General features: G+C 40.3%; 1 protein-coding gene and 1 pseudogene across 1 annotated transcript in view; one reads left to right on the top strand and one right to left on the bottom strand.

The window, feature by feature from the left end:
• The window catches only part of TERF2 (telomeric repeat binding factor 2), a 33,042-nt gene extending 20,261 nt beyond the window's left edge, over positions 1 to 12,781 (bottom strand). Inside the window, exons 1-3 of the mRNA XM_006878654.1 lie at positions 12,412 to 12,781; positions 12,211 to 12,306; positions 11,438 to 11,568 (exon numbers count right to left, since the gene is read on the bottom strand). Coding sequence (XP_006878716.1) covers positions 11,438 to 11,568; positions 12,211 to 12,306; positions 12,412 to 12,781 — 597 coding nt within the window. The remainder of the gene's footprint in view (positions 1 to 11,437; positions 11,569 to 12,210; positions 12,307 to 12,411) is intronic.
• Positions 12,782 to 25,048: 12,267 nt separating this feature from the next.
• LOC102844114 lies at positions 25,049 to 25,556 on the top strand (annotated as a pseudogene).
• The last annotated feature ends 655 nt before the right edge of the window (positions 25,557 to 26,211 follow it).

Below are 26,211 nucleotides of genomic sequence, written 5' to 3'. Positions count from 1 at the left end.
TGAGCAATCTCCTTCTGTGCATTTACTTCCTCTAAAAACCTGAAGAGACCACTATGAGTTGGTTCCAAGTCAATGGTGAATAACAACTTACTGTGAAAAGAAGTCCTTGTGGCATCATGGTTAAAGTACTCTACTGCTAACTGAAGGTTGGCAGTTCAAATCCAAATCTCAGTTCAAATCTCTGAGGTAGAAAGATGTGATAGTAAAAGATTTACAACCTTGGAAAACCTATGAGTTTATCTACTCTATACTACAGGGTCAATGAGTTGGAACTGACTCATCAGCAGTGAGTTTATGTTGAAAAAAATCAGCAATTTGCTGACCACAGAGTTCTATTTCCATTCTGTAAAGGCTTGAGGGCAGAGCTGCAGAAAAAGCAACAAAGCCTCTCACTGTAGTAAATCAAACTGGCAACTTTAGTTAAGTGTGTAATGAATGACAGAAACCAACTACCCTAGGCCAGCTAGAGGCTGCAAACCAAGAGGACAATGTTTCTGGTAGGATGAAGGAAGCTTTCTGCCACAAAGAGTCTTTTTGTAAAGAAATCTTGATAAAATGCATACAGAGGGAAAACAACAGTGATTAAAAATTTAAAAAGAAAATTTTAACAGTACATATTATGAAAAAATTAGGAAAGCCAACAAAATCTTATAAGCATTTAGTTATCTGATAAAAAGAAAGTACCTTAAATTTGGTTTCAAAGAAAAATAACTTTTTTTAAAAAAAAAAAAAAAAAGACCCACTGGTTCAAATCCACCAGATGCTTTCTTGGAGAAGGAGGGACAATCTCCTCCTGTACCAGTCAGATCTGATTTGATGGAACACACACAAAAATAATAATTTTTTTTTTTTAAAAAAAGGACCCACATGCAAAAAGCAGAAGAAAAGTGGGCAATATTTTCAGTCTTTGTAGGGAAGAATATTTAAGAAGAAGCTGAAAAGGAGAAACAGCATGACAGTGATTCTAAGCCTAGCATGGTGAGTTCAACTATACATGACACAAAGGAACAGGTTAAAGGCTCTTCAGTAAGCAGGTGAACCATAAGGTTCTCCTTCATTTCACTTTAATCAGATGAGTATGTTCACTTTTACATGTTCAGCAGAAAACTATACATCCTCTCACTTACTGCATTATATTTTTTTCCTGATGTATTATTAGATGCTATCAAGTTGAGCATGACTCACAGAGACTTTATAAACAGTAGATCTAACGCTGTCCGATCCTGTGCCTTCCTCACACTTCCCGACATACTCGAGTCCATTGCTTCAGTCACTGTGTCACTCCACCTGGTTGAGGGTCTTCCTTTCCTTTGCTGTCCCTCCACCTTTCCAAGCATGAAGTTCTTCTCTAAGGAATATAGCCTCTCTCAGCAACATGCCCAAAGTATGTGAGACAGAGCTTCACCATCCTTGCTTCCAAGGAACTCTCTGGCTGCACTTTCTTGAAGGCATATCTGTTTGTTCTCTTGACAGTCGGTGGGATATTCAGTACTCCTCTCCAGTCCCACAACTCAAAAGCATGTCCTCCTTATTCACTGTCCAGTTCTCAGATGCATAGCAGATGCCTGAAAAGACCATAGTCTGGATCAGGCACACTGTAGTCTTCAAACTAACATCCTTGCTCCTCAGTAATTGACATACATAGGTTTCAAAGATATTATGTGAAAATAAGCATATGTAAAAACGAAGAATGACCATATTAGTACATAAATGCCAGAACAGAGAATCCTGGCAAAACCAATTAGATAAATAACATAACCTATCTAGTGTGAAGTCAAGAGTAGATATTTTACTATTGTCATAAATGTAAAATATCAGATAATGACACAATTGTCAAGAGAAGAGATTTTGATGAAAGATTTTACTCTTCCAGAATCTCATAGATTTTTTTTATAGTTTTGTGTTCATTTACTTGCCATCAAGGTAGCTACTCAAGGGCAACCTCACATAAACAGAAGGACTGCTGCTCAGGTCTGTCATCTTCATGATGACTGAAGTATCTGGGTCCACTGTGTGGCTATTGTGTCAGTACGCTTTGTTTGGAGATTTCCTCTTTTTCAGTTACCCCATAATTTACCAAGGGAGCTCTGGTGGCCTAGTCTGAAGGGATTCACTCTTGCAACCCAAAGGCAGGTAGTTCAAATCTACCTGTGGTACCCAAGGATATAACAGTGTTCTTCGATGTGATTTATAGCCTCAGAAAACCAGCTGGCGTGTCTCCTTTGAGTCAGTCCCAACTCAACAACAATGACAGAGATACTTTACCAAGGCTATGTTGTCTGTATATCATAGGCTATTGTTGCATCCAATTCTGATGTCATGTTCTTCTTCATATAGTCCAGTTTCTCAGATTTGCTCAGCATACAATCTAAACAGGTGAGATGAAAGGATACAACCCTAACTTTTCAATATTTTCCCCGAGTAGTATTTTCTTGTTCTGTTCAAATGACTGCTTTTGTCTACATAGTTTTTATATAAGAAAAATCTTAAGTGTTCATTTCTAATATTCAGCTTCCAACCAAGAAACATCTCACATTAGCAATAATACTCTTCATGTTATGTCTTCTGAATCTGCCATTGAATTTCTGGTCATTTCCTGTTGATATACTGCTTTAATCACTTGAATCATCTTCAGTGAACTCTTGGCTAGGTGTGAGGTTAATTACATTGCTTGATAATTTCTGCATTCTATTTAAATACCTTTCTTTGGAATGCGCACAAATATGCTTCTTATCCAGTTGGTTGGCCAAGTAGCGGTTTTCCAAATTTCATAGCAATCCTCAGTGGGTCATCATCACTTTCTGGGCCATTTTTCCAATGATGCTTTCAGTAGTAATATTTCTTCATCATATGCTAGAACATCAACCAGTTTATTTTGATACAGAGACTTTGTGTGTTACTTCCAACTCTGTTTGACACTTCCTGTACCATTCAGTATTTTGCCAGTTGAAACCTTGATTATTGTAAGTCAAGGATTGAATTTTTCTTTCAGTTCCTCATCCTTTCTAACTCCAGGTCTTTGCACATTTCATTGTATTTGCTTGCTGAAATGGTGATTTGAAACACTTAGTAATGAAACTCAGATGCTATATCCTTCAGTATGTATTACATCTCAACATAAAACTAAAATCTTCACAACTGGACCAATAAGGAGAAACTTCATGATAAAACTGAGAAGTTACTGAGGTTGTTCAGAACTTCATTTCACTTGGATATACAGTTAGTGCCCATGAGAGCAGTATTTAAGAAATCAAATGATCTATGGCACAGAGCAAATCTGCTCCAAAGGACCTCTTTTAAATACAACAAAAAACCCACAAGGATGCCACTGCTTTGAGGACTAAGGTGTGGACCTTTAAGACATGTCAAAGTTAGACAATGAGAAAGCAAAACCAAAAATTTAATGCCCTTAAAAAAAAAAATTTAATGCCCCTCAATTTTCTTAGCAAATGATGAATGTACCAGAGACTGCAAAAGAAACAAACAAATCTGTCTTGGAAGTGAAGGCAGAATGCTCCTATTTTGTCTAACATTCTTTCAGCCTTTTCCTAGAAGGACGAGCCCCTGGGAAAAGACATCATGCTTGGTAAAGTACAGGGTCAGTGAAAAAGAGGAAGACCCTCAGCAAGGTGGATGGTCACGGAGGCGACCAGATGGGCTCAAGCACCGCAGCTGTGAGGATGGCATGGGGCCACAGTATTTCCTTCCTTTAAGTAGGTTTTTGGCAGAACTGTCCAGTGTATTATTTGACTTGACTGCTGCTTCTATAGGCACTGACTGTAGATCCAACAAACTGAAATCCTTGACAACTTACTTTCATATTACTGATTGGTCCAATTTTGAAGATTTATTTTATTATTTGTGTGTGTGTGTGTGTGTGTGTGTGTGTGTGTGCGTGTACCGTCAAATAAGATCTGACTGGTACAGGAGGAGATTGCCCCTCCTTCCCCGGCAGAGCATCTGGTGGATTCGAACCGTGCGCCTCTGGGACTGTAGTTGCAGCTTCTTGCCACTAGGCCACCAGAGCTCCCCTAAAGATTTTTTTAACATTGAGGTTGGGCCCGTAAGTCTTTGATCTTTATCATTAACTGCTTTGAGTCTTCACGTTCAACAATGTCTAGCATGTGAATTTTCTTTTTAAAAGGATGTAGCCTGACTGGCTTTCACTGAGCATAGTGCTTTTGAGATCTAAGTTCTACCAGTAGTTAATTCTTATTGCTTACTAGTACCCTATCATATGGCTGTACTATAGTTTGTTTATACACTTGCCTATTAAAGGACATTTGAGTTGCTTTCCATTTTGGGTGATAATGGAGAGAGTACAAGTTGTGGTATGAACAGATTCTTTTTTTTTTTCATTTTTCTAAGGTAAATGTCCTGTGGTAGCACTACTGAGTCATATAAGTTAGGTCACTCAAGGAGGTGGACTAAGAGAATTAACACAACAATGGGTATGAGATCATGAGGATGGATCAGGATAGGGCAGGGTCTGATATGTTGTTCATGATCTCAGTCAGTTATCGGTGATTTGATGGCACCTAACATTAAGTCTGTGTTTACCTTTGTAAGAAGTAACGGTACTCTGAAGTGGTTTTACCATTTTGCACTATCAGTAATAAGATTCCAGTTGCTCTACATTATTACCTGTATTTGGTATTGTATTTCTTGAAGTTTAGTCATTTTAGTATGTATTCATTATAATTTTTAATTTTTATTTCAATAATAATTATCCTCTTTCTGTAGTTTGGACATACTGCCGGGAGGTGCTACTTCTTGGAGAGGCACATGTTGGGAAAGGGTGGAGGGTCAGCGACAGAGAGTAAGACCCTCAACCAGGTGGATTGGCACAGTGACTGCTGCAGGACAGGACTAGGTTCAGATCTTTTGTTCTTAAGATTGATGGCACCTAACAACAACAACATTTCACTGAAGGGTAAATGGAAGACACATGATTCAATCTACCAGCTGCTCCACAGGAACAATAATGGGCAGTCTCTTCCCATGCTATTTACTGCCTCTAAAAACCCCCTGGAGGGTCAGCTGTCAGTTCCAACTTGACAGTTCACAATGGATAAATGATACTATCTTTTCATATGCTTATTTGACATATATTCTCTTTGTTCAATCCTCTGCTCATTTTTACAGTTTATAGGACTGCTTATTTCCTTTTGAATTATTTATAAATTCTGAATATCTTTATCAAGATCTACCAGTATCTTCCCCTAGTCTTCTGTTTTAGTTAACAATGTCTTTATGAGTTAAGCCTATTTTATGGTTATAAGTGCATCACTGCTTTTGTTGTCCTAGCTCTAATAACAATCTGATTTTTTTTCCTAAATTTCACAGGTTATCATCCATTATAAATTAACTTTTATGTCTTGTGTTAGTTTTTGTATACATATGCCCAATTGTTTCAGTATTACTAACTTTTTTCTCTCTGCATAAACCTTTTCATTTATATAGGTTTATTTCTAGATTTTCTGTTCCACTAATTTATGTCTGTTCACTCAAAAAAACTCATGAGACCTACAACTACATCATTAATATAGTAATTATTAAGTATACTAGTGCAGCTTGGTCTTCTTTTATAAAGTGGTTATTTTTCCTTTTTCATATAATTTTTAAATCAGGTAGTTTGTATTTATAGAAAATCCTTTTGAAATTATTAAAATGGAAATGAGATATAAACTGGAGAGAACTGATATATTAACTATATTGTCTTTCAATCCATGGATAGAGATGTTGTATGCTGTCAAGTCAGAAATGACCCACAGCAGACCCTCCAGCTGGTTTTCATAAGCAGTAATAAATCCCATAGGAGGAGACTGTCCATCCTTTGCCCATGGAACAGCTGGTGGATTTGAACCTCATGCCTTTGAGATTGCAGCACAGCTTCTTACCATTAAGCCACCTGAGCTCCCTTCAGCATAGCATGTCTTTCGATTATTTATGAGTTCTTGATTTTGTTCACTAGCACTTATTTTTCTACTTGTTGATGCTGCATGTTTTGCTAGACTTATACCTACTTCTTCTCTTTTTAGAATAAATGCCACTATTTTATTGATGAGACTTCAAATTAATACTAAGAACATGAAAATACAAGTGATTTTTGCACATTTATCTTATAGGCCATAGTCTTGATAAACTTATATATAGAAGTGTTTTGTGAATTTTATGGGATAATCGATATAGTGTTGTCATCTACAAAGAAAGATAATTTCTATCCCTTCCTTTCCATTCTGTATGCCTTCCAGTGTCACGGTGAATAATGTAGTGAAATGAACAAAGCCGATTTTTCCTTGTAATTAACTATGATGTTACAGGTCTTTTGTAGATAACTTTTATCTGGTTTAGGAAGCCCCTTTCTAGTCCTATTTTATTTTTTAAAAATTATAAACTAATATTGCATTTTGTAGAGAAGATTGAAGGAGTACACAGAGTCTCTGTATCAGGAGGAACTGGCTGACACCGAAGAATTTCATGAAATAACATATGAGCAAGAGCCTATGGTGATGAAGGAGGAAGTTCAAATTGCTCTGAAGGAATTGGCAAAAAACAAGGCTCCAGGAGTTGATGGCATACCAGTTGATACATTTCAACAGACAGACACTGCCCTGGATGTGCTCACTAAGTTGTGCCAAGAAACTGGGAGGACAGCCAGCTGGCCGACTGACTAGAAAAGATCAATATTTGTTCCCATTCCAAAGAAAGGTGACCCAACAGAATGTGGAAATTATCGAACAATATCATTAATATCACATGCAAGCAAGATTCTGCTGAAAATTATCCAAAAACGTTTGGAACAATATGTCAACAGAGAATTGCCAGATGTGCAGGCTGGATTTAGAAGAGGTCACAGTACTAGGGATATTATAGCTAATGTTAGATGGATCTTGGCAGAAAGCAAAGAATACCAGAAGAATGTCTGTCTGTGATTCATTGACTATGCAAAGGCTTCTGACTGTGGATCAAAGCAAGCTGTGGCTGACTCTGAGAAGAATGGGAATCCCAGAACATTTGATTGTGCTAATGCGAAACCTGTACTTGAACCAAGAGGCAATCGTCAGAACAGAGCAAGGAGACACTACATGGTTTAAAATCAAGAAGTGGGGTCTGTCAAGGATGTATTTGTCTCCATACCTTTTCAGTCTGTAGGCAGAACAGATCATCCGAGACACTGGGCTGTACCAGGAGGAATGTGGCATCAGGATTGGTGAAAGAGTCATCAACAACCTGCGTTACGTAGATGACACAACCCTGCTTGCTGAAACTGAGGAGGACCTGAAGCGCTTGCTGCAGAAGGTCAAGGACTGCAGTCTTCAATATGGATTGAAGCTCAACATCAAGAAAACTAAGATTCTCACCACTGGGCCAGTTGGCAGCCTCAGTATGGATGGTGAAGAGATTGAGATAGTTAACAGTTTAAGTTTACTTGGCTCCACAGTCAACACTCTTGGTAACAGCAGCCAGGAAATCAAAAGACGAATTGCATTGGGAAAGTCAGCTGTGAGGACCCTCTAAAGAGTACTGAAAAGCAATGACATCAGGCTGGAAACTAGGGTGCGCCTGATCTGGGCTATAGTCTTCGCAAATACATGCTATGCATCAGAGAGTTGAACAGTGAATAGGGATGATAGAAGGAGAATTGATGCCTTTGAGCTGTGGTGCTGGAGAAGAGTGTTGAATATACCATGGGCTGCTAAGAGAACAAACAGGTTTGTCCTGGAGAAGGTGAAGCAAGAATGCTCCTTGGAGTCAAGGATTCTGAAGCTTCATCCGACATACTTTGGGCATGTTGCAAGGAGGGACTTGTCCTTGGAGAGGGACATCATGTTTGGCAGAGTGGAGGGGCGGCAAAGGAGAGGAAGATCTTCGATGAGATGAATCGATTCTGTGACTGGAGTGGTGAGAATGAGTGCATTTGAGATGGCTAGGTTGGCACAGGATAGGATGACATTTAGAGCTCTTGTCTATAGGGTTGCTATGAGTCACAAGCGACTTGATGGCACATAACAACAATAACATTAACTGCATTTTGTGAAAAATTCTTCTGCATCAACTGATAACTATTTAACAGTTTTCTTCTTTAAGAATGATGGATTTTCAAATATTGAACCAGCCTTGCATTCTGAGCTTTACTGTTGCCATGATGGCATACATTTCCACAATAGCACCTGCATCCCCAGTCTAGTGGCAGAAGACAAGAGTAAAAAAAATCAACAGGGAATGCCCCAAATTCTGGGAAATCACAAATCCGCCAGTAAAAAAAGGTTCAGCTCGGTTTTAAGTGTTTCCACAGCTGTCACTGTCATAAGGCCTAGGGGGTGAGGGTAGGGACCAAGTCAGTAAAGAAAGAAGAAACTAGGACTGTCCCTTATTCTCTGTGACCCTTACAAGATCCTTTGCCTGCTCCTCAGATCAGAGAAAGAAGGCTTGTCTTGGAACACTTTCTGTTGACAGCTGAAGAGTATTTCCAAGTTTTAGTTCAAGCCAGGCATAAAGATATGAACCACTGCTTTTTCAACCTGGCTCCAAAAAAGTATAATTTTTCTCTAAAATATCTGTTAAGAGTTCTTAAGGGTGTAAACAACAAGAAGAGTTTCTGGCTATACTAAACAAACAAAAAATTCCAACCAGAGATTTTCAATAATGGTCAAATATTTCAAGGAAAATACCAAAGAAGATATATTAATTTAGAAAATAAAAATTCACAGAACTAGGAGAGCTCTGGTGGCCTAGTGACAAGGAGCTGCAACTACAATCCCAGAGGCGCACAGTTCAAATCCATCTGACTTGACGGTACACTCACACAAAAATAATAAAATAAAAATTTTAAAAAAAAATTCACAGAACTGAAGAAAAGTGTAAGTAGATTTAAAAAAAAAAAAAAAAAGAGGGAGAAACCAGGCTGCTCTGAAATGTTCCAAAGGCCTTGATAAAACTTTCAAGAATCAAAGTTCTAAATGAGAGTTTCTGATGCACTGCTTCCCAGACAGGAACAGAGATCACTGATTTATAAGCCCACCAAAGTCTTGGAATACCCAAACCCAACTTGTTGCTATGATGCCAATTCTGATTCACGGTGACCTTATGGAGTTGCCAAACCTAGAACAACTCTATAGAAACAGATTGCCACATCTTTTTCTTGTGAAGCGGCTGGTGAGTTTTAATCACCAACCTTTTGGCTGTTTGATCACTTTAACCAGTGCACCATCAAGGCCCCCAGGGAAGGGCAGGATGCTTTCCAGCAAAAATGCGAACAATAAAGAACCCTCGCATAACAGATCATGTGTTGGTGTTCCTAGTCTCCAAGTAAATCTGGGAATCTTTTAGCTGTGAAGAGAAACAACAATGCAGTCTCAACTGCAGAAGCAATTCTCAAACTTTCTGGTTTCAGTATTCTTTTATACCACCTTAAAATGTTAGTAAGGACTCCAAAGAGTTTTTGTTTATGTAGGTTATACTAATGCAGTGAAACTCATGTTAACACAAATAACACTTTTAGGAAAAAGAAATATTTTCTAAAACAAAAAGATGGCACTGGTTTATAGGGATTTTTTTTTCTGAAAATATCTTTAATATTTGGTTTAAAAGGAGACAGATGGATCCTCATATCAGCTTCTGCATTCATTCTGCTGCAATATATTCCTTTGATTGAAGTATTTCTAAAGATATATATGTATATATAAAAAATCTGGACTCACAAAGATATGAAGACATCCTTTTCAGAAAGTTGTGGATTTTCTTCTTTGATGCTATACCAAATTTTGACAAGTGAACTTTTCATACTTTTACATTAATTATCCATTAATTACTTCCTAACAGTGTGCAGCGATCATCTGGAAACTATCATTTGAGTTATACAGATCCCCCAAATGTTGACACAGTCATTAAAGTATTTAAAAAACTCTATTTGTTAATATCAACATCAATCTCTTCAGAAAAGTATATTGGAAAGCTACAAGTTCATGAACACAAGTTGCCCAAACAATAGTTTTCTTTTAAAAGCTTGAATTTTATGACTGACAACAAAGACTTCAGACTACATTCCTTGACAGGCCAGCTTCATTTTGCTCATTTTCAAGAAACAACTCTCAGTGCCCTTAAATCAGAACCGACTAATAATAATTGACCCTCCAGCAGGTTTTCAGGAGGCTGTATGAGAAAATACTCATTTTTCTACTGCAGCGCTGCTCTCTGCTGATGGACAGGAACTAACCAACTTCAGGTTAGCACAGCAACAAAAATGCAAAGTTTGAATGATCTGAGTTTGTCAATTGTTCTTTCAGCAGAAATGGTATTACAATTACAAATTTGTGGCAATGATAAGTCACCATTACCTTGATTGTGCTAAAGTGCCAGCAATTTTGCTTATCATTGTTTAGCATCATGAAGATAAATAAATTGTTCAGGAGGTGAAAAAAACCCTGTGGTCTTCATATGTACAGAGTTTTGACCTCACCAGTTCCTGAAAGAATTTAAACTCCAGAGATTCCCAGATGATGTATCTGAGAACCAGTAGTTTAATAACCAACCTACACTATACGTGTTTAAAAAAAAATTAAGATACTTTAAATGGTGGCATTTTACAAGCTTGAATGCATTAAAAAGCCTAATCAGACAAGCCTAAGCATCCATATTACCATCCCAAAGACGACTGTTAACAATTTAAGAGTCTAAAGGAGAAACTGAAAAACAAAAAATAAAATAAAATGAAGAGACAATAGAGCATTATTTAGTAACTACCGAAGGCACATAACAACAACAACAAACAACCCCAGGTAATTTAGAGCTATACTCTGAGATGGCCCCTGATGATCCGGGCTAGTTCCCAGGGCATCATACATCTGCTTCAGGTAAAAGTTAAGTTCTACTACTTGAAACCACCTGGCCCATCACACAAAGAGGGTCCCAAAATCCAGGATGAGTTTGATTTTCCTTCCTTGGTTTCAAGAACACTCTCACAACATCACTGATTCTGATCTCTGCTCAAAGACAATGTTGTTTCTGCAAAGAACTGCACAGAACAACAACAGCACAAAGTCAGTCCCACGTTTCCTAAGGTCCCAGCTGTTTTCTCGGTGGCTCATTAAAATACATGGATGACCAAAACCTAGACCTTCTAGTCCCTTAATAGTGGTGCAGTGACCTCCAAAAGGTAACCTTATGGTGCCAACCCACCCACTGCTTGCATCCTGTGGCCCCACCTGCTGAGGCCTTGCAGAATACACCTTGTGGAAAGCTCAACAGCTGAGCACCTGGCTTTAAGCTGGGCGGTAGGAGATGCCCAAGAATGATGATGTGAGCCAAGTGTGCATACATGCTTGACTGGTTCATTCCTGCTTTACTCCCACCCCACACAGAAAAGATTAAGCACTTGTATCCTCAAAGATCTCCAAGTTTCAAAAAGAAAATAAATAGAAAAACAGATCCTTACAGCCTCCTTCACTAGTTTTCTACTGGACTCGATCACTGCCTCTGTCAGAGTAAACTCCGTTTTAATCATCTCCAGCACATTGATAGCAGACTCCAATGGTGTAAGTTCAGCCTCCATATCAAAGGAACAGTCTAGGACAGAGCAGTTTTCACGTTAAGCAATTTGTTAAGGAGTGGAAAAGTTTCATCTGAAATATATACATATTTATATATACATATATATACATTGAGTAATTATAATAGGATCTGCATTTCATTTGCTGACGTGCAGAAAAAGGGGCCTTCCAACTCTGAGTAACAGAAGGGAGGGATAACGTAAGAATCCAATGAATTAAATCAAACAATCTTTTTTAAAACCCAAATTATATTTTAGCAATATGCATTTGTCTCTCTAATTTCAGGGTACACACAACCTCCTCTGGTCCCAGTGGCCAGAAACTGAAAACAATGTGCTAAACAGCTGTCGAGTTACATTTAAAAAAATAAGGTGTGGACACACTTGGGAAACAGTCGGCCATGGGGAAAAAAATATCCTCATAAATATAACTTGGTAGATAAAAGAACAGTTGAGACAAGTAAGAAACAGGTGGGAGAAAATAAAAACGAGAAAACGAGAGCCTGAGAACACACCCGTTGTAGAATGAAAGAGACCGCTGTGATGCAAACATTAGCAGCATACTTTAAACCTGCAATCCTTCAATTCCGGGTTTAAGTTTCAACACAATAAAACCTCAGCAAGTAAGAACCCTCAGAAAAACAAAAAAATGGCCATACCTAAATTTTCCCCCTCTTCAATGCGCGACAGACACTGCATTACCCGCAGCAGCCGGGACACGGTGTGTTCCTTCCCCAAGGGCCTGACAAGCAAAGCTGAGAAAGAAGACAACGTCGGCTCGGCGATCCCCAGTCCCGACCCCCGTTCCCCGCGGGCTCCCTTCCCCGGGCTCCAGCCCCCTTCCGCCGGCCGGCCCTCACCCTGCATGATGTCCCGGATCTGCCTGAAGTCCCCGTACCGGCTCCCCCGAAAGGCCCGCAGCGCCTCGTGGAAGTAAAACTTGAGCACCCAGCGGTTGACCGCCGCCTCCAGCCTCGCCTCCCCCGCGCCCCGCTCCGCGGCGCCCCTCAACCCCAACTCGTGGCGCCCTCGCCGGGCCCGCCCGCCGCTGCGGGATGCTCGCCGGCCCGACGACCGCCCGTTCCCGTCGCTGCTCCCGCCTCCTCCCGCCATCGTGCCCGATCGCCGTGCGCCCTCGCCGCTGGGCCGCTTCCTCGGCTGTGACGCCAGCGGGTCACGCACGACGCCCGATCCGGAAGCAGGGCCCGCCGTCCCGGCTCCAGCAGCCATGACAAGAACGGAGCTGGGGGCCGCCTGCGGGCTTTCGCGAGGGAAAGGAATGTGAAGCCCCAGGCCTCCTCTCGGACCCCGTAGTTACCGGTTCGCCGGCCGCAATGACTTCTGGGATTCTGAGTCCAAGCCGCCTAGCTGGAGAACTAACCAGGTTGACAGGCAGCAACTTTTACGTGATATAGAGTCGTTATGCTGCTAATCCAAAAGCAGCGCTCGCTTCTCCAGCAGTTCGAATGCACCAGATACTCCGCGGGGAAAAAAAGATGGGTAGTCGCTGCCCGTGCAATTTGCTGTTGTTACGTCCCATCCGACCTGAACTCTGCCCTATCCTGTGCCATCCTGACAGTCCCTGAGAAATTCGAGTTCGTTGCTACAGCCACTGTGTCAATCCAACTCTTCGAGGATCTTTCTCTCTTCTGCTGACCGTCCACTTTTTCCAAGTATAATGTCTTTTTCCAAGGACTGGACTGGCCCCTCCTAAGAATATGCCCAAAGTATGTGAGACGAGGTTTCATCATTCTTGCCTTTAAAGAGCACCCTGGCTCTGCCTTTAACAAGATATATTTGTTTATTCTTTTGGCAGTCGATACTCCTCCAACACCACAACGCAAAGACATTGAATCTTCCGTTATCCTTAGTCATTGCCCAATTTTGAAATGCATAAAATTAATTGAAAAGAACATGGCTTTGCACTGCACTCCCAGAGGAACACAGTTCGAATCCACCAGATGCTCTGCCGGAGAAGGAGGCGCAATATCCTCCTGTACCAGTCAGATCTGATTTGACGGTACACGCACACAAAATAAAAAAAAAGAAAAAAAATTAAAAAAAAAAAAAAAAAAAAAGAACATGGCTTGAATCAGGCACGCCTAAGTCTTCAAATTTACATCCCTGTTCTTAAGCACTTTGGTCTTTGACAACCGATTTCCCCAGCTCTGATTTATTGACTGCTGTTGTCAAAATATTGATTGTGGGTGTAAACAAGATTAAATACTTAACAGTATTTAACAGTATTTCAGTCTTTGACTTCATTTATCGTGGTGTTGCCTGTTGGCCCAGTGGTGAAGATTTTTGTTTTCTTGATTTTCTGATGTACTCTATATTGAAGACTGTAGTCTTTGATCTTAATAGGTGCCCCAGGTCCTCCTCTCTTTCAGCAAGCAAAGTTGTGTCCTCTGCATAACACAAATTGTGAGTTTTCCTCCAATTCTGATGCCATACTCTTCTTCATAAAGTCCAGTTTCTAGAATGATTTTCTCAGCACATAGATTAAATAGACATGGAGAAAGGATACGTCCCTGTCACACACCTTTCTTTTTTAAAATTTTTTTATTATTATTCTTTTTTGTTATTATTTGCATGTACCGTCAAATCAGATCTGACTGGTACAGGAGGAAATTGTCCCTCCTTCGAACCATGTACCTTTGGGATTGCAGTACAGCTTCTTGCCAGTAGGCCACCAGAGCTCCCCAACACACACCTTTCTTGATTTCACCCATGCAGTGCTTCCTTTCTCTGTTCTGACAAGAAGTTCCTGGTCTAGGAATAGGTTTTACATGAGCACAACTGAATATTCTGGGATTCCCATTCTTCTCAATATTGTTAAAATTTGTGATCCACACAGTCAGATGCCTTTGTATAGACAATAAGACATAAATAGACATCCCTCTGGTATGCTCTGCTCACAAGACAAGATTCATCTGATATCAGCAGTGAAATCTCTGGTTCCATATTCTCTTCCAAATCTAGCTTGAACTCTTGGAAGTGGATGTACTGTTCCAACTGTTTCTGGGTGATCTCCAGCAGTATTGTGAGTCTCCTGTATGATTTACAGCCTTAAAAACCCATGAAGAGTGTCAGTTATGAGTTGGTTCTGTCTTGAAGGCAGTAAGTTGAGTGAGTTATCATAGAATTGAGTACAGAACACTATGTCTTTATTCTCGAGACAGGAGCCCTGATGACACAGTGGTTACATGCTGGCTATTAAGTGAAAGGTCCGTAGTTAGAACCCAGCAGCTCCTCTTTGGGAAACTCATGGAGCAATTCTACTTCGTCCTGCAGTCTTGGTTCCACTATTTGGCTGTGGATTAGTTTTCACCTTGGGTTTGGTTTATACCAGAGGTGCAAACCTATGGATAAGTTATTTAAACATGATTCATACAGCTTATTAAAAATGCTTTTAAAAGTATTGAAATGTATTATAACTGAAGAAATCCTTTTTAAACAGATTTACATTTTAACAAATCATTCTAAAGCAAAGATCAGGGTGACCTCAGTTGCTATTAGAAATAGAATATGTATGGTAGGCATTCCCGAAACCCCAAGACACATGGAACATGTAATTTTTAATTAAAATATAACAATCTCATCCCAGAGGTGCATGGTTCGAATCCACCAGATGCTCTGCCGGGGAAGGAGGGACAATCTCCTCCTGTACCAGTCAGATCTGATTTGACAGTACACACACACACACACAAAAAAAAACCAATCTCTTGTAAAACAGATAAAAGAATAAAAGTAAAAGGCTACCATTTAAATCAGCCATAATCCCACCTGAAAAAAAAGTAAGTTTGTAAAATAAAAAATCTTACCTATTTTTTATTATTATTATTATTATTATTATTATTATTCCTAAGGTGTGTATGAACATATTATTTAAAAGACAAGCTAATGTATATGTATGTGTATATGTATACATACAGATATATATTATTATTTCTAAATGAGTTATGATGGGGAAATAGCACCTCTGTTTTTTATTTTGGTGTTGGGTTTTCTTGTTGGTTTTAGTTTATTTAATGCTGCCCCCTTTTGGCGCCACTATAACATTTTTATTTTAGAATGTTAATACTTAACCTTGGTGATGTACCAGCAATTACATGTTTCATATGGACTTCAACTTATGAATCACCTGACAAGGTTCTCTTGTGCCCCTTTCAAGTCAGTCTTCACTCTGTCAGCTCGTTCTGAAACTGATTTTCATTTACATCATTTGGATTCTCAACTCAACTCACTGCCATGGAAAAACAAAACTGACTTAGAGCAGACCCTCCAGCAGCTTTTCAGAGACAGTAAATTGCACAGGATGAAATTGCCCATCTTTTTCTCACAGAGCAGCTGGTGGATTTGAACTGCATGCCGTTGCGTTGGCAGTGAATCACTTTACCCATTAGATGATCAGAGCTCCCTCACTTAGTTTAGTTTTTATTTAATTCTCCATGTAAAAAAGTCATATAGTAGGTGCTCTGTGTTTGGCTTCCTCTGCACAACAGAGCTTGTAAGAATTGGCTGTGTTACTGGGTTATCAGCTCATTTCTTTTTATTGCAGAGTAGTGCTACATTGTATGGAAACAGTTTTATACTATTTATCCATTTGGTTGTTGGGCATTTGAGGTGTTTCCAGTTTTCACTATTGTGATTAAGGTTGTACACTGCAGTGAAGTGGCCCTTCTAGCCATAGTCCTCCACTTTGAAATGAGTTGTAAACCCTAACCTCTATTCAGCTTGATGGCACTTAATAACAACAATAAATAACATACTGGTGGTGTTGGTGTCACGTGTCGTTGAGTCGAGTATGATTCATAGCAACCCAATGAACAACAGACCTGAGTCCTGCCCTTTCCTACACCATCATACCTCTATGAACAACAGATCTGAGTCCTGCCCTGTCCTACACTAACCTCTGTGAACAACAGACCTGAACCCTGCCCTGTCATGCACTACCCTCATCATCTGACAGTTGTATCATCCCGTTGCTGCAATCACTGTGTCAATTCATCTCATTACGGACCATCCTCTCTTTTCAATGACCCTCCACCTATCCAAGCATAATGTTCTTTTCCAAGAAATAGCCTCTCCTAACAAAATGCACAAAGATAAGACATTTTTTTGCCATTTTTTCCTCTAAGGAGCACTCTGGCTATACTTCTTCTGAGATATAGCTGTCTGTTCCTTTGGTGGTCCATGAGATATTCAGCACTCTTTTCCAACACCACAGTACAAGAGCATTAATTCTTCATCAATCATCCTTACTCATTGTCCAGCTCTTAGTAGACAAGTGATTGAAAAGACTATGGCCTGAATAATGCACACCTTAGTTTTCAAATAGACATCATTACTCATCAATATTTTGGAGAGGTCCTGACAGAGAACTTACCCAATGCAGTACATGTCCTACTCTCCTGACTGCTGGACCGAGGGTATTGAGTATTGATCCAAGCAAGATGAAATCATTAACAACTTCAATCCTTTCTTAATCTATCATGATGTTGCTTGTTGGCCCAGTGGTGAAGACCTTTGCTTTTTAGTTGTTGTGATGTAATCCATACTGAAGGCTTTAGTCCATGGTCTTCTGCAGCAATCATTTCAAGTCGTCCTCACCTTCAGCAAGCAAGGTTGTGTTATCTGTGTAGCTCAAGTCTTTGATGAGTCTTCCTCCGATCCTGTTGACTCTTTCCTCTTCATAGAGTCTAGCTTCGTGATTTATTTGCTCAACATACAGTTTGCGTAGGAATGGAGAAAGGATACATCCCTGATGCACACCATTCCTGATTTTTTAAACCATACAATGTTTCCTTGCTATGGACAATAACTTCTTGACTCAAGTGTAGATTTTGCATGAGCACAAATAAATATTCTGGGATTTCCATTCTTCTCAATAATAGCAATAGTTTATTATTATTCACATTGTCAAATGCCTTTGCATAGTCAATAAAACATAAATAGATATTCTTCTTGTGGGAGTAGTCTCATTTTCCTTTGAGCTAATATGAGGGGGATCTGGTGGCTAGTCCTTATGAAACTATATTGCGAACACAAAGGCTGTGCCCCTTTGGCCACTCAAACTCACCAGTAGCTCCACAGGAGAAAGATGGACTATTTCTTGCTGTGTGTAGCCTCTGAAAAACCACTGGAGGATCAGTTCAGAGTCAGTTCTGACTTAAAAGCAATGAGTTAACTGATATGTTAATGAGACAGAATTAAGGTGGGATGTTAGTTACCACCCCTTCCCCTTTCACCCTTGAACTCCACTGCTTAAGGAAGAGGAGCTTCCTTGAGGGTGTGGTCTCTATTCAGTAGTTATAAATGCTCTGAAAGTTTGCTCTCTTGCTTTGGTCCTATGTCCAACACATTATGCTCTGACCTGAAATTCTGCTGGTTTGACTGTTATATGACCAACCAATTTGAGTTCTTCAGTCCCTGCAGTTAAGTGATTCAGGAGAAGCCCCCACAACTTGCACGGCAACAGTGAGCCCCTGGCCTTGTTCACATTGAGTTGATGATACTGAGTTTCTCCCTTGTCTCTTTCCACATATATAGTCAGTTTTATTCTATCCTTTTGTCAAAATCCTCCTGGAGAGTTGCTGTTCCTTGTTTTTACAAAAGATCTTTTCAGTGAATAGGCTGTTGGTTATACAAAATTCGATCATGTGACCTCAAGCATTGTTTCTATCATGAAGGTCATTTTCCAACTGCTGATCCTGCACACATTGGTAGAAATCTTCAGATTCTTCTTTGGAGTAAAGTTTTCTGGATATAACTGAATTGTTGTTGTGTGCCATGGAATTGGAACAGATAGCTGACCCTCCAGCAGGTTTTCAGAGGCAATAAATCACACATCTTTCTCCCTTGGAGCAACTGATGGATTTGAATCATAGGCTGTGTGTGTGTGTGTGTGTGTGTTTTGAGTTCTTTTTATTTTTTTTAAAAGAATTTTTTAATTTTAATTGTGATTTTAAATAAAAGTTTACAGAAAAATTAGATTTTTATTCATTCATTCATTGTTGCAGAATCATAGGCTTTTGGGTTTGCAGTGTAGCATCTTATTACTAGGCCACCAGAACTCAGTAGCTGGGTAGGACTATGCAAATATGAGGTGATTGTGACTCCTCAAGGCGATCAGTTACCATGCTTACATAATGCAAATAAAGTAAATGGTACCTTTCCATAGTAACATGCAAATAAGATGATGCATGTACACCACTAGCATGGAGATTAGGCCGCTTTGGCTTCAGTAGAGATCCTTGTGCTGAGACTTCCTCAAACCAGGAGACAGAGAGCTGTAACACAGCAGAGATGAAGAGATGGCAGAAACAAGAGGCAACAGAACAAGCAGAACAAGCCCAGGAGATCTGCTTACATAGAGCTGTGGGCTCCTGGTCCACCAAACAAGGAAACAGAATGCCTTTGGAAAGGAGACTTGTGTCCAGTGCCTTTGGATATTTGTCAGGGAGCTAGTTTTGCTGAGTCATGGAGCTGGAGCCAAGTGTCTTTGGGCTCAAGCTTGTGGTGAAGTGGGCTGCCATTGGCACTTAAACGGCAACTGAGCTGAAAGAGCTTTGTATCACTTGCCCAAGCAGGGCAGAGGCTAGGGCCAGAGAAAGCACAGGAGCCCTGTCCTTCAGCATGGCTGAAATGGGGCTGTCCTAATTGAAGAACTGTGTCTAGAATCATCTCTGGTCCCTGTTTGTAACCTATTACTTTCCTAGTAAAACCTTTAATCAGGACTATTGTTTGTTGGGTTTTGTGTGGATATTGCAATGAATTATCTAACCCAGCAGAGAAAGAATGTCGTGGGAGAGATGGTTGTCAGAACTGTCAGAAAATGTTTAATGCACAGAGCATGGGGTCATGTCTGACCTCATGGGAGTTGCGTTTTGTGTTTCTGATGCTGTTAATGAAGTTTTTTTTCTGCTTGTGAAGTTAGTAGGGGTCACACACAGCTTCCTCCGTGGCCACACAGTTCTTGCAGAGGGAAAAGAAGATTTTCAAAGAAATAGTAGAGAACCAAAGGGGGGCGGGGGAAGGAGAATGAAATTGGACTCTTAAACTATCAAAACCTCAAACCAATCCAGGTGGATAAGTAATATCAATGTAAAGAGAAATACATTGTAGCTTTTTTAGGAGACAAAACAAAATGCCCTTGTGACTTCTGAAGTAAAAATGAATTCTCAAACAAGTCACAGATAGTAAAGGAGAAGAATAATGAATTAAACTATATTAAAGTTAGAAGCTTTAATTGGTTCATAATATACTCCATCAGAGTATAAAAGATAAACCATGAAGTGGAGGAAGATATTTGCAATGAATAAGACTATAAACTCACCCTATTATTAAAATATGAAATGGTCAAAAACATGGCAGTACAAGTTTGGGTTGTTTCTTTTTTTTTTAATATACACACAGTTTGTACTGGTGTGTTGTTAAGACAATTGAAAAGTTTTATAGTGATTTTAGTGAGAAATTCAGAGAGCAAATTGGTTTTCCACTCAACAATTCATATACGTGTTTTGTGCACTGACTGCACAGCACTCTACTCACCCTGTGTTTTAAATTCCCTTTCATCCTCCTTTTCTGTCCTTTCCTGCTTTATGAGATTTGTCCTTGAGCAAATTCTTCCCTTTTGATCTCAAATGCTGGATTGTTTCAGGGGCTGTGTACCTCCCTGATGTTATTGTTCACCGTATAGTATAGGCCTGTCTGTTATTTGGTTAAAAGTTGAGCCACAGATGTGAGTTCAGGTTCAAGTCTGAGAAGTGAGTGTCTTAAGGGTTAGAGCCTCAGGGGTTCTATCAGTCTATCAGAACAGTAAGTCTTATTTGTTCTTTCTAAAAGAGAGCAGTCAGCAGCCACAGTCAGGAGTCAGCCAGCTCTTCTGGTTTCCAGTCCATGGATGCTGGTGTCTGAGTGGTCATCTAGTCCTACAGAGTAATTATCTCCATGTGTTTTTTTTTTAATTCTCTCTTCTTTTCTCAAGGTGGGAAGGAAGCAGTAGTTTTGCCTTAAATGACTGCTCACAAGTATTTAAGACCATAGTCATGACTCTCTAAAGTAGGATGTACAGGAGTAATGTTGGACACAGTTCACTGGTGATTAATTTTACAAATCACAATGAATGGGAATGATTGTATGAAACACAATGGGAATGAAGGGTAGTGTGCAACACAGTGTATATGAATTTTGTTTTTTTGGTTTTTGGTTTTGTTTTTTTTTTTTGTGTGTGTACACTGTCAAATCTGATCAGACTGGTTCAAGAGGAGATTGTCCCACCTTCTCCAGCAGAGCATCTGGTGAATTCAAATGCACCTCTGGGATTACAGTGCAGCTTCTTACAGTGTATACAAATTTTGTATGCATTCCAATATGAAATAAAAATGAAATAAAATTTAGGATGTAGACCATTGCCTACAAAGTGTGCATTGATACAGCTGTTTGAAAATCAATTTGTCCTTCTTCTGTATATGTTATTTAATAATAACAATATTTTAAGCTACCCATGCACACACAAAAACCCATCTCACCCTTTGAAAATATGTATTCTTCTGCACATTTTAAGTTGATGTCTAAAAGTTCTCATCTGAATTTTTCTTCCACTTAAACAAAAATGTTGATAGCAAAAATGTTATGTATATATGACCCTTCATGGGTAATCTATATTAGAAGGACCAGGAAGCGCAAAACTGATTCCTATGAGGCAGAAGTTAAAGATATCCCAAATGTCCAGCCTTTCTAAGGTGCTGTACCACTGCACCTTCTCTAACACCACACCTACTTTGGGCATGTTGTCAGGAGGACCAGGCCTTCAAAGAAGACTTCCTGTTGGGAAAACCAGAGACTCAGCCAAAGAAAAGAATCTAAATGAGATGGGTTGACACACTGACTGTGTCACAGTAATCAAGGCTTTGATTTGTTGTTCATAGAGTTACTAAAAGTTGTAGATGGCACCTAAAAAAACACTTTACATGTGAGTCCATTGCTAGGGATGCCATCTATACTAAGTCTTAGTCAATAGTAGTTATTCTTTCTTTTTTCTGAATTTCAGGTGCTATGGAGTACAGCTAAACATTACCTACCTCAGTTAGGAACTGCCAGGGAAGTGCCCAGCCAACATGATTCTTAGTTATTTAGTGCTGCTCTATCAGGGAGCACTGGTGGCCTAGTGGTAAGAAGCTGTGTTGCAAGCCCAAAGGCACATGGTTCAAATTCACCAGATGCTCTGTGGAAGAAAGATGGGCACTCTGCTCTCATGCAATTTATAGCCTCTGAAGACCTGCTGGAGGATCAGGAATGACTTGGACTCATTCACCAAAAAAAGGCAAACAACACAATATAACCAAAATATTACAAATGAATGGTTTTAACAAACAATGATCGATTATCTCCGAGTTTAGGAGGTACAAAGTCTGAATTGAGGGCATGGCCTCTTGTTCCAGCCCTGGAGGGACATTTTCATCTCTTTAGCTTCCTTGGAGAGAGAGTGCCGCATGGCTTGGCATCAGTTTCCAACACCCCACTCCACCCCCACACTTCACTTGCTTGTTTGTTTAGCCTCTTTTTATTAATTTTATTTGCTTGAAAGTTTACAAATCACACTGGTTTTTCACTCAAAAATTCATAGACATTTTGTTTTACAGCATTAATTACAATTGATTAATCTCTTTTTATGTCCCATAAGAGATTGACTCAAATCAATACTCACTCTAATGGTGCCTCCCACACATAATGAGGACAACCCCTCCCCAAATGGGACTCTAGTGACAGGCATAAAGACTAAGACTTGCAGCATGTCTGCTGGGATGATTCAGGTCCATCCATGGCACTGTGACATTTGGGAGGGTCCTCTACGATGCCGGGATCTGTCATCTCTATGACTGTGACCTGTTGGCCGTCGGTGGAATACTTCTCACATGAGTTTCATCAGCATTATAGTTTAATGGGCTGGAAGGGTAGAGAAGAAAAGGAAGGTGTCCTGCTTCACATTCTGGATTGTGGGGACCCACAGTAGCAATAGAAGACCTTGGAGAAGACCTGGGAGCTGCGCTGGCTTCCTGTTTATTAGCTACACACACATGTCAGTAAGGGCAGGGCAGGGCCTCCTGATTCCCACCACTGTAGTGTTGCAAGATTCCTAAATGTCACCCACACAGTTCTTCCTCCTCAAAGCCAGCCACTAGCCAAGACGTACAGCAAAGCCACCCACTCACCCATGGCACCACCACCCTGAGAGTGATGACACCCATACTTTCCACACTCCTGGTGCAGTCTTGCCTCCGGGAGAGAACACACAGGCTCTTGCACACAGTAGGGACTTGATAAGCATCAGATGAATAACCAGTGAGTAACCCCATTAAGACTAGGGTATAGAAGCACACCCCCTTCTACCACTGTTTAGCAAGAAAGGGACAGGTTAGGCGGTGGTTAGCAATCTGCCTGTTAAATCTACAGGTTCCTGGTTCTCCTTTAAATGGAAAAGGGTGTGGAGAAGGGACCTGTTTTTAGTGAAACTCCCTGGGACATTCTGATTTTGATTCCTAGCCAGGAATGGAAATGATGTTATTTTTCAACAACGAGATCTCTGCTTTATCTAAAGGACCAACTTGGTAGGACCTATCAGACTTTACAATCCACGTGCCCTTGAGCCTACAGTTCCTCCTGGACTCTATCCCTACAATACATGCACAACTACATATAGTATAGCCTTCTTTAAACAGGAGAATACTTGGAATGAAGGGACTCTGTTAATCCATGAAATACATTCAGAATAATATTCTCATTACCTGAGACAGCAGAGAGCGATAACTGCACATAAAAGCAGTGAAGTCCCTACTTTCTAGAGATTGATGTTTTAACCCACCCAAGGAAGGCTAAATGAGTAACTGTGTTAAATCTAAGCAGGGACCTTGGATGATGCAGCCCTTACGGAGTGGTGCTGTTAACGAAAATTCACCAGCAGTTCTGCAGAAAATGATTGGTAGTCTCCTTCTATTTGTTTTACAGCCTCCAAAACCCCACTGGACAGTGAGCTGTGAGTTAATTCTCACTCTCAGGGAATGAGTTATGTTGAAGCTTGACTCCACAGAAATGAGTTTGGGTTTGCAACAATGAAATAGCATGCCCCCATCAAAAAGAATGAAGTTTTTGGATATATACTGCTATGAATAAAACTATTTTTAAAAAACCAAAACAACAACAACAACACTATTCCAGACATTTAGAAACCCTGGCAGTCCAGTAGTTAAGCCTTGGGCTGCTAACAGAGAAGTCAGCAGTTTGGACCCACTGTACACTTTGAAGGAGAAAGATACAGCATTTTGCATTTGTAAAGACTCGGGCCCAAGAGAAAAGCTTGAGGGCTTTGTCACTTTCTCCTGTAGGGTCACAGTCACAATCGGTTAGAATTGATGCCCCTGCAATGTTTTGGGGTTTCTAGATTGAATTTTGGTTGAGGTGAAAGTTTATAAAGCAATTTCGTTTCCCACCCAAAAATTCACAGAGAGGTTGTTTCATGACATGGATTGCAGTTTCCATCTGTGAGGCAGCCTCTCCCTAGCGGAACTTTCCTGCCTCTTGCTGCCTTCTGAATTGTGCTTTTGGGTGAACGCTGCCATTTCAGTCTTGTATAATCGACTATCCTGGAAGTACATCCTCAAGGCTGTTAATGTTCACTTTTTAGGTCTACCTGTAAAGCTGTTTGACTGTAAGGCGCTCCCTGAAAGTGGGCTCAGTTCCAAGTCTGAAGAATGTGCGGGAGTCCATCATCTTGCCGAGTCTACGAGTTTCTAATCAGACCAGTAAGTACGTGTTCATTTATTTTTTAAAACTTTGAATAGATGTTCCCAAATTATATCGCTTTTTCTTCATGCAATCGTTTATATACAATTCATTTTAGAACATTAATTATAAGTAATTAATATAATTAATTATAATGTCTGCCGAGTCTTTGTTATATATTGCCTTTCCCTACACCCAGTAGTGTATTAATTGCCACGCCCGGCCATCCCTGTTGGAGTAAGGGGAGTTCCCCCGCTCTAAATTAGACTACTAGGAGTTACACTCGGGCCTGGTTGGTTAGCAGGGAGTGGTCAAGATAGAGCACATCTGGAAGGTGAATGGAGCAAAGGCCAAGAAAGAACATGCAACACAGACAGGAATGGAAGAAATAATAAAGTGGAGTAAACTTTTTTTTAAGTAAGAAAAAAAGCTACGGGAGTATAGACGCCACTTTCCTTTGTCGTCTACTTGTCTAGCGTTGGCACCTCCTGAGGAACTTTGTGGTCACTGCGCAGTCTCCTCCTGTGTGATTGTCTGCCTGTGAAAATCCACTGGAGGGTCAGCGATGAGTCAGTTCTGACTCGAAGATTACCACCACCACTACCACCACCACAAAAACAAAAAAACGATTAAAAATAAGTCAAATAGGAGTATTCCGAGGAGCCTCTGCTCTTCCTCTTCCTCACATGGAGAGGCCTCAGGTGATCTTCCAGAATGGTTCTTTACTCACTTGACCCAGAAAATCCCACAAAATCAAGCAAATTAAGACACTCAAATCTCTGGGTCCATTTTAAGAACGCCCAGGTAACCACCCAGACCATCAAGGATATGCATTTTCGAAAAGCCACCAAGTATCCCAAAAATGTCACTTTGCAAAAGCAATGTGTGTGCCCAGGTCAAATAGGGCGGCTGGACATGGTCGGTGGTGCAGAAAGAATGCTGAGTGTTTGCAGCATCTGCTTAAAAATGCAGAGTAATGCTGAGCCGAAGGGTTTATGTGTTGATTCTCTAGTCACCGGGCACATCCAGGTGAACAAAGCTCCCAAGCGGCCCCTCCACGCATACAGAGCTCATGGTGGGATTAAATCCCACGTGCGCACCTCCTGCACATGGAGGTGATCCTCCTTGAAAAGGAACAGATTGCTCCTAAACCGCCAGAGGAGGTTTCCCAGAAGGAAAGAGATCCCAGAAGAAATTGAAGAAACTAAGACTTATGACTTAACATAACTTAACATCAAATAAAACTCAAATAGCATTTTTTTAAGGAGAGAAAATAGGACAGATTTTAAAATATTATGTATTGTATTGTATGCCCTATTTTAGTATTCTCCGGGTGTGTGTGTGTGTGTGTGTGTGTGTGTGTGTATGCATGCATAAGAGGAAGCCTCTGGTGGCATAGCGGTAAGGAGCTGCATTGCCAACCAGAAGCCAGCTGGTTCAGATCCACCAGCCTCTCTGTGGGAGAAAGATGGGCAGCTTCTCCTGTGCAATTTATTGCCTCTGAAAACCTTCTGGAAGGCTAATTATTGGTAGTTTTGGTTCATTACACAACAAAAACATATCAATGGATAGAAAAAAACGTGCAAGAATGCTCAAAATCTTGACGACAGTAGTTACTACTGAAAAAGTAAGTCTTAGGAAGAAGAGTTTTTGCTTTCATACTATTTTTTTTTTCAACTTAAGGAATTACTACTACTTTTGTAATTTTCTCAAGTGTTACAGAAATCCTGGGCACCCTTGGGAGCCTGAGATTTCAAATCTCCAGCAGAGGGCAGCAGTGACTCTCAACTCTTTCTGACGTCAGCGCAAAGCCGAGGATTAGTGTCCTCACACTTCCCAGTCCAGGCCCACACAGGGAACGTGGATCTCCAGAACCC

This window comes from Elephantulus edwardii, unplaced genomic scaffold (genome assembly GCF_000299155.1).
Source record: "Elephantulus edwardii isolate Elephantulus edwardi_28Jun2011 unplaced genomic scaffold, EleEdw1.0 scaffold00001, whole genome shotgun sequence".
Lineage (NCBI taxonomy): Eukaryota > Metazoa > Chordata > Mammalia > Macroscelidea > Macroscelididae > Elephantulus > Elephantulus edwardii.
The sequence above is the reverse complement of the archived record's forward strand: the minus strand, read 5'-3'. Positions and strand labels throughout refer to the sequence as shown.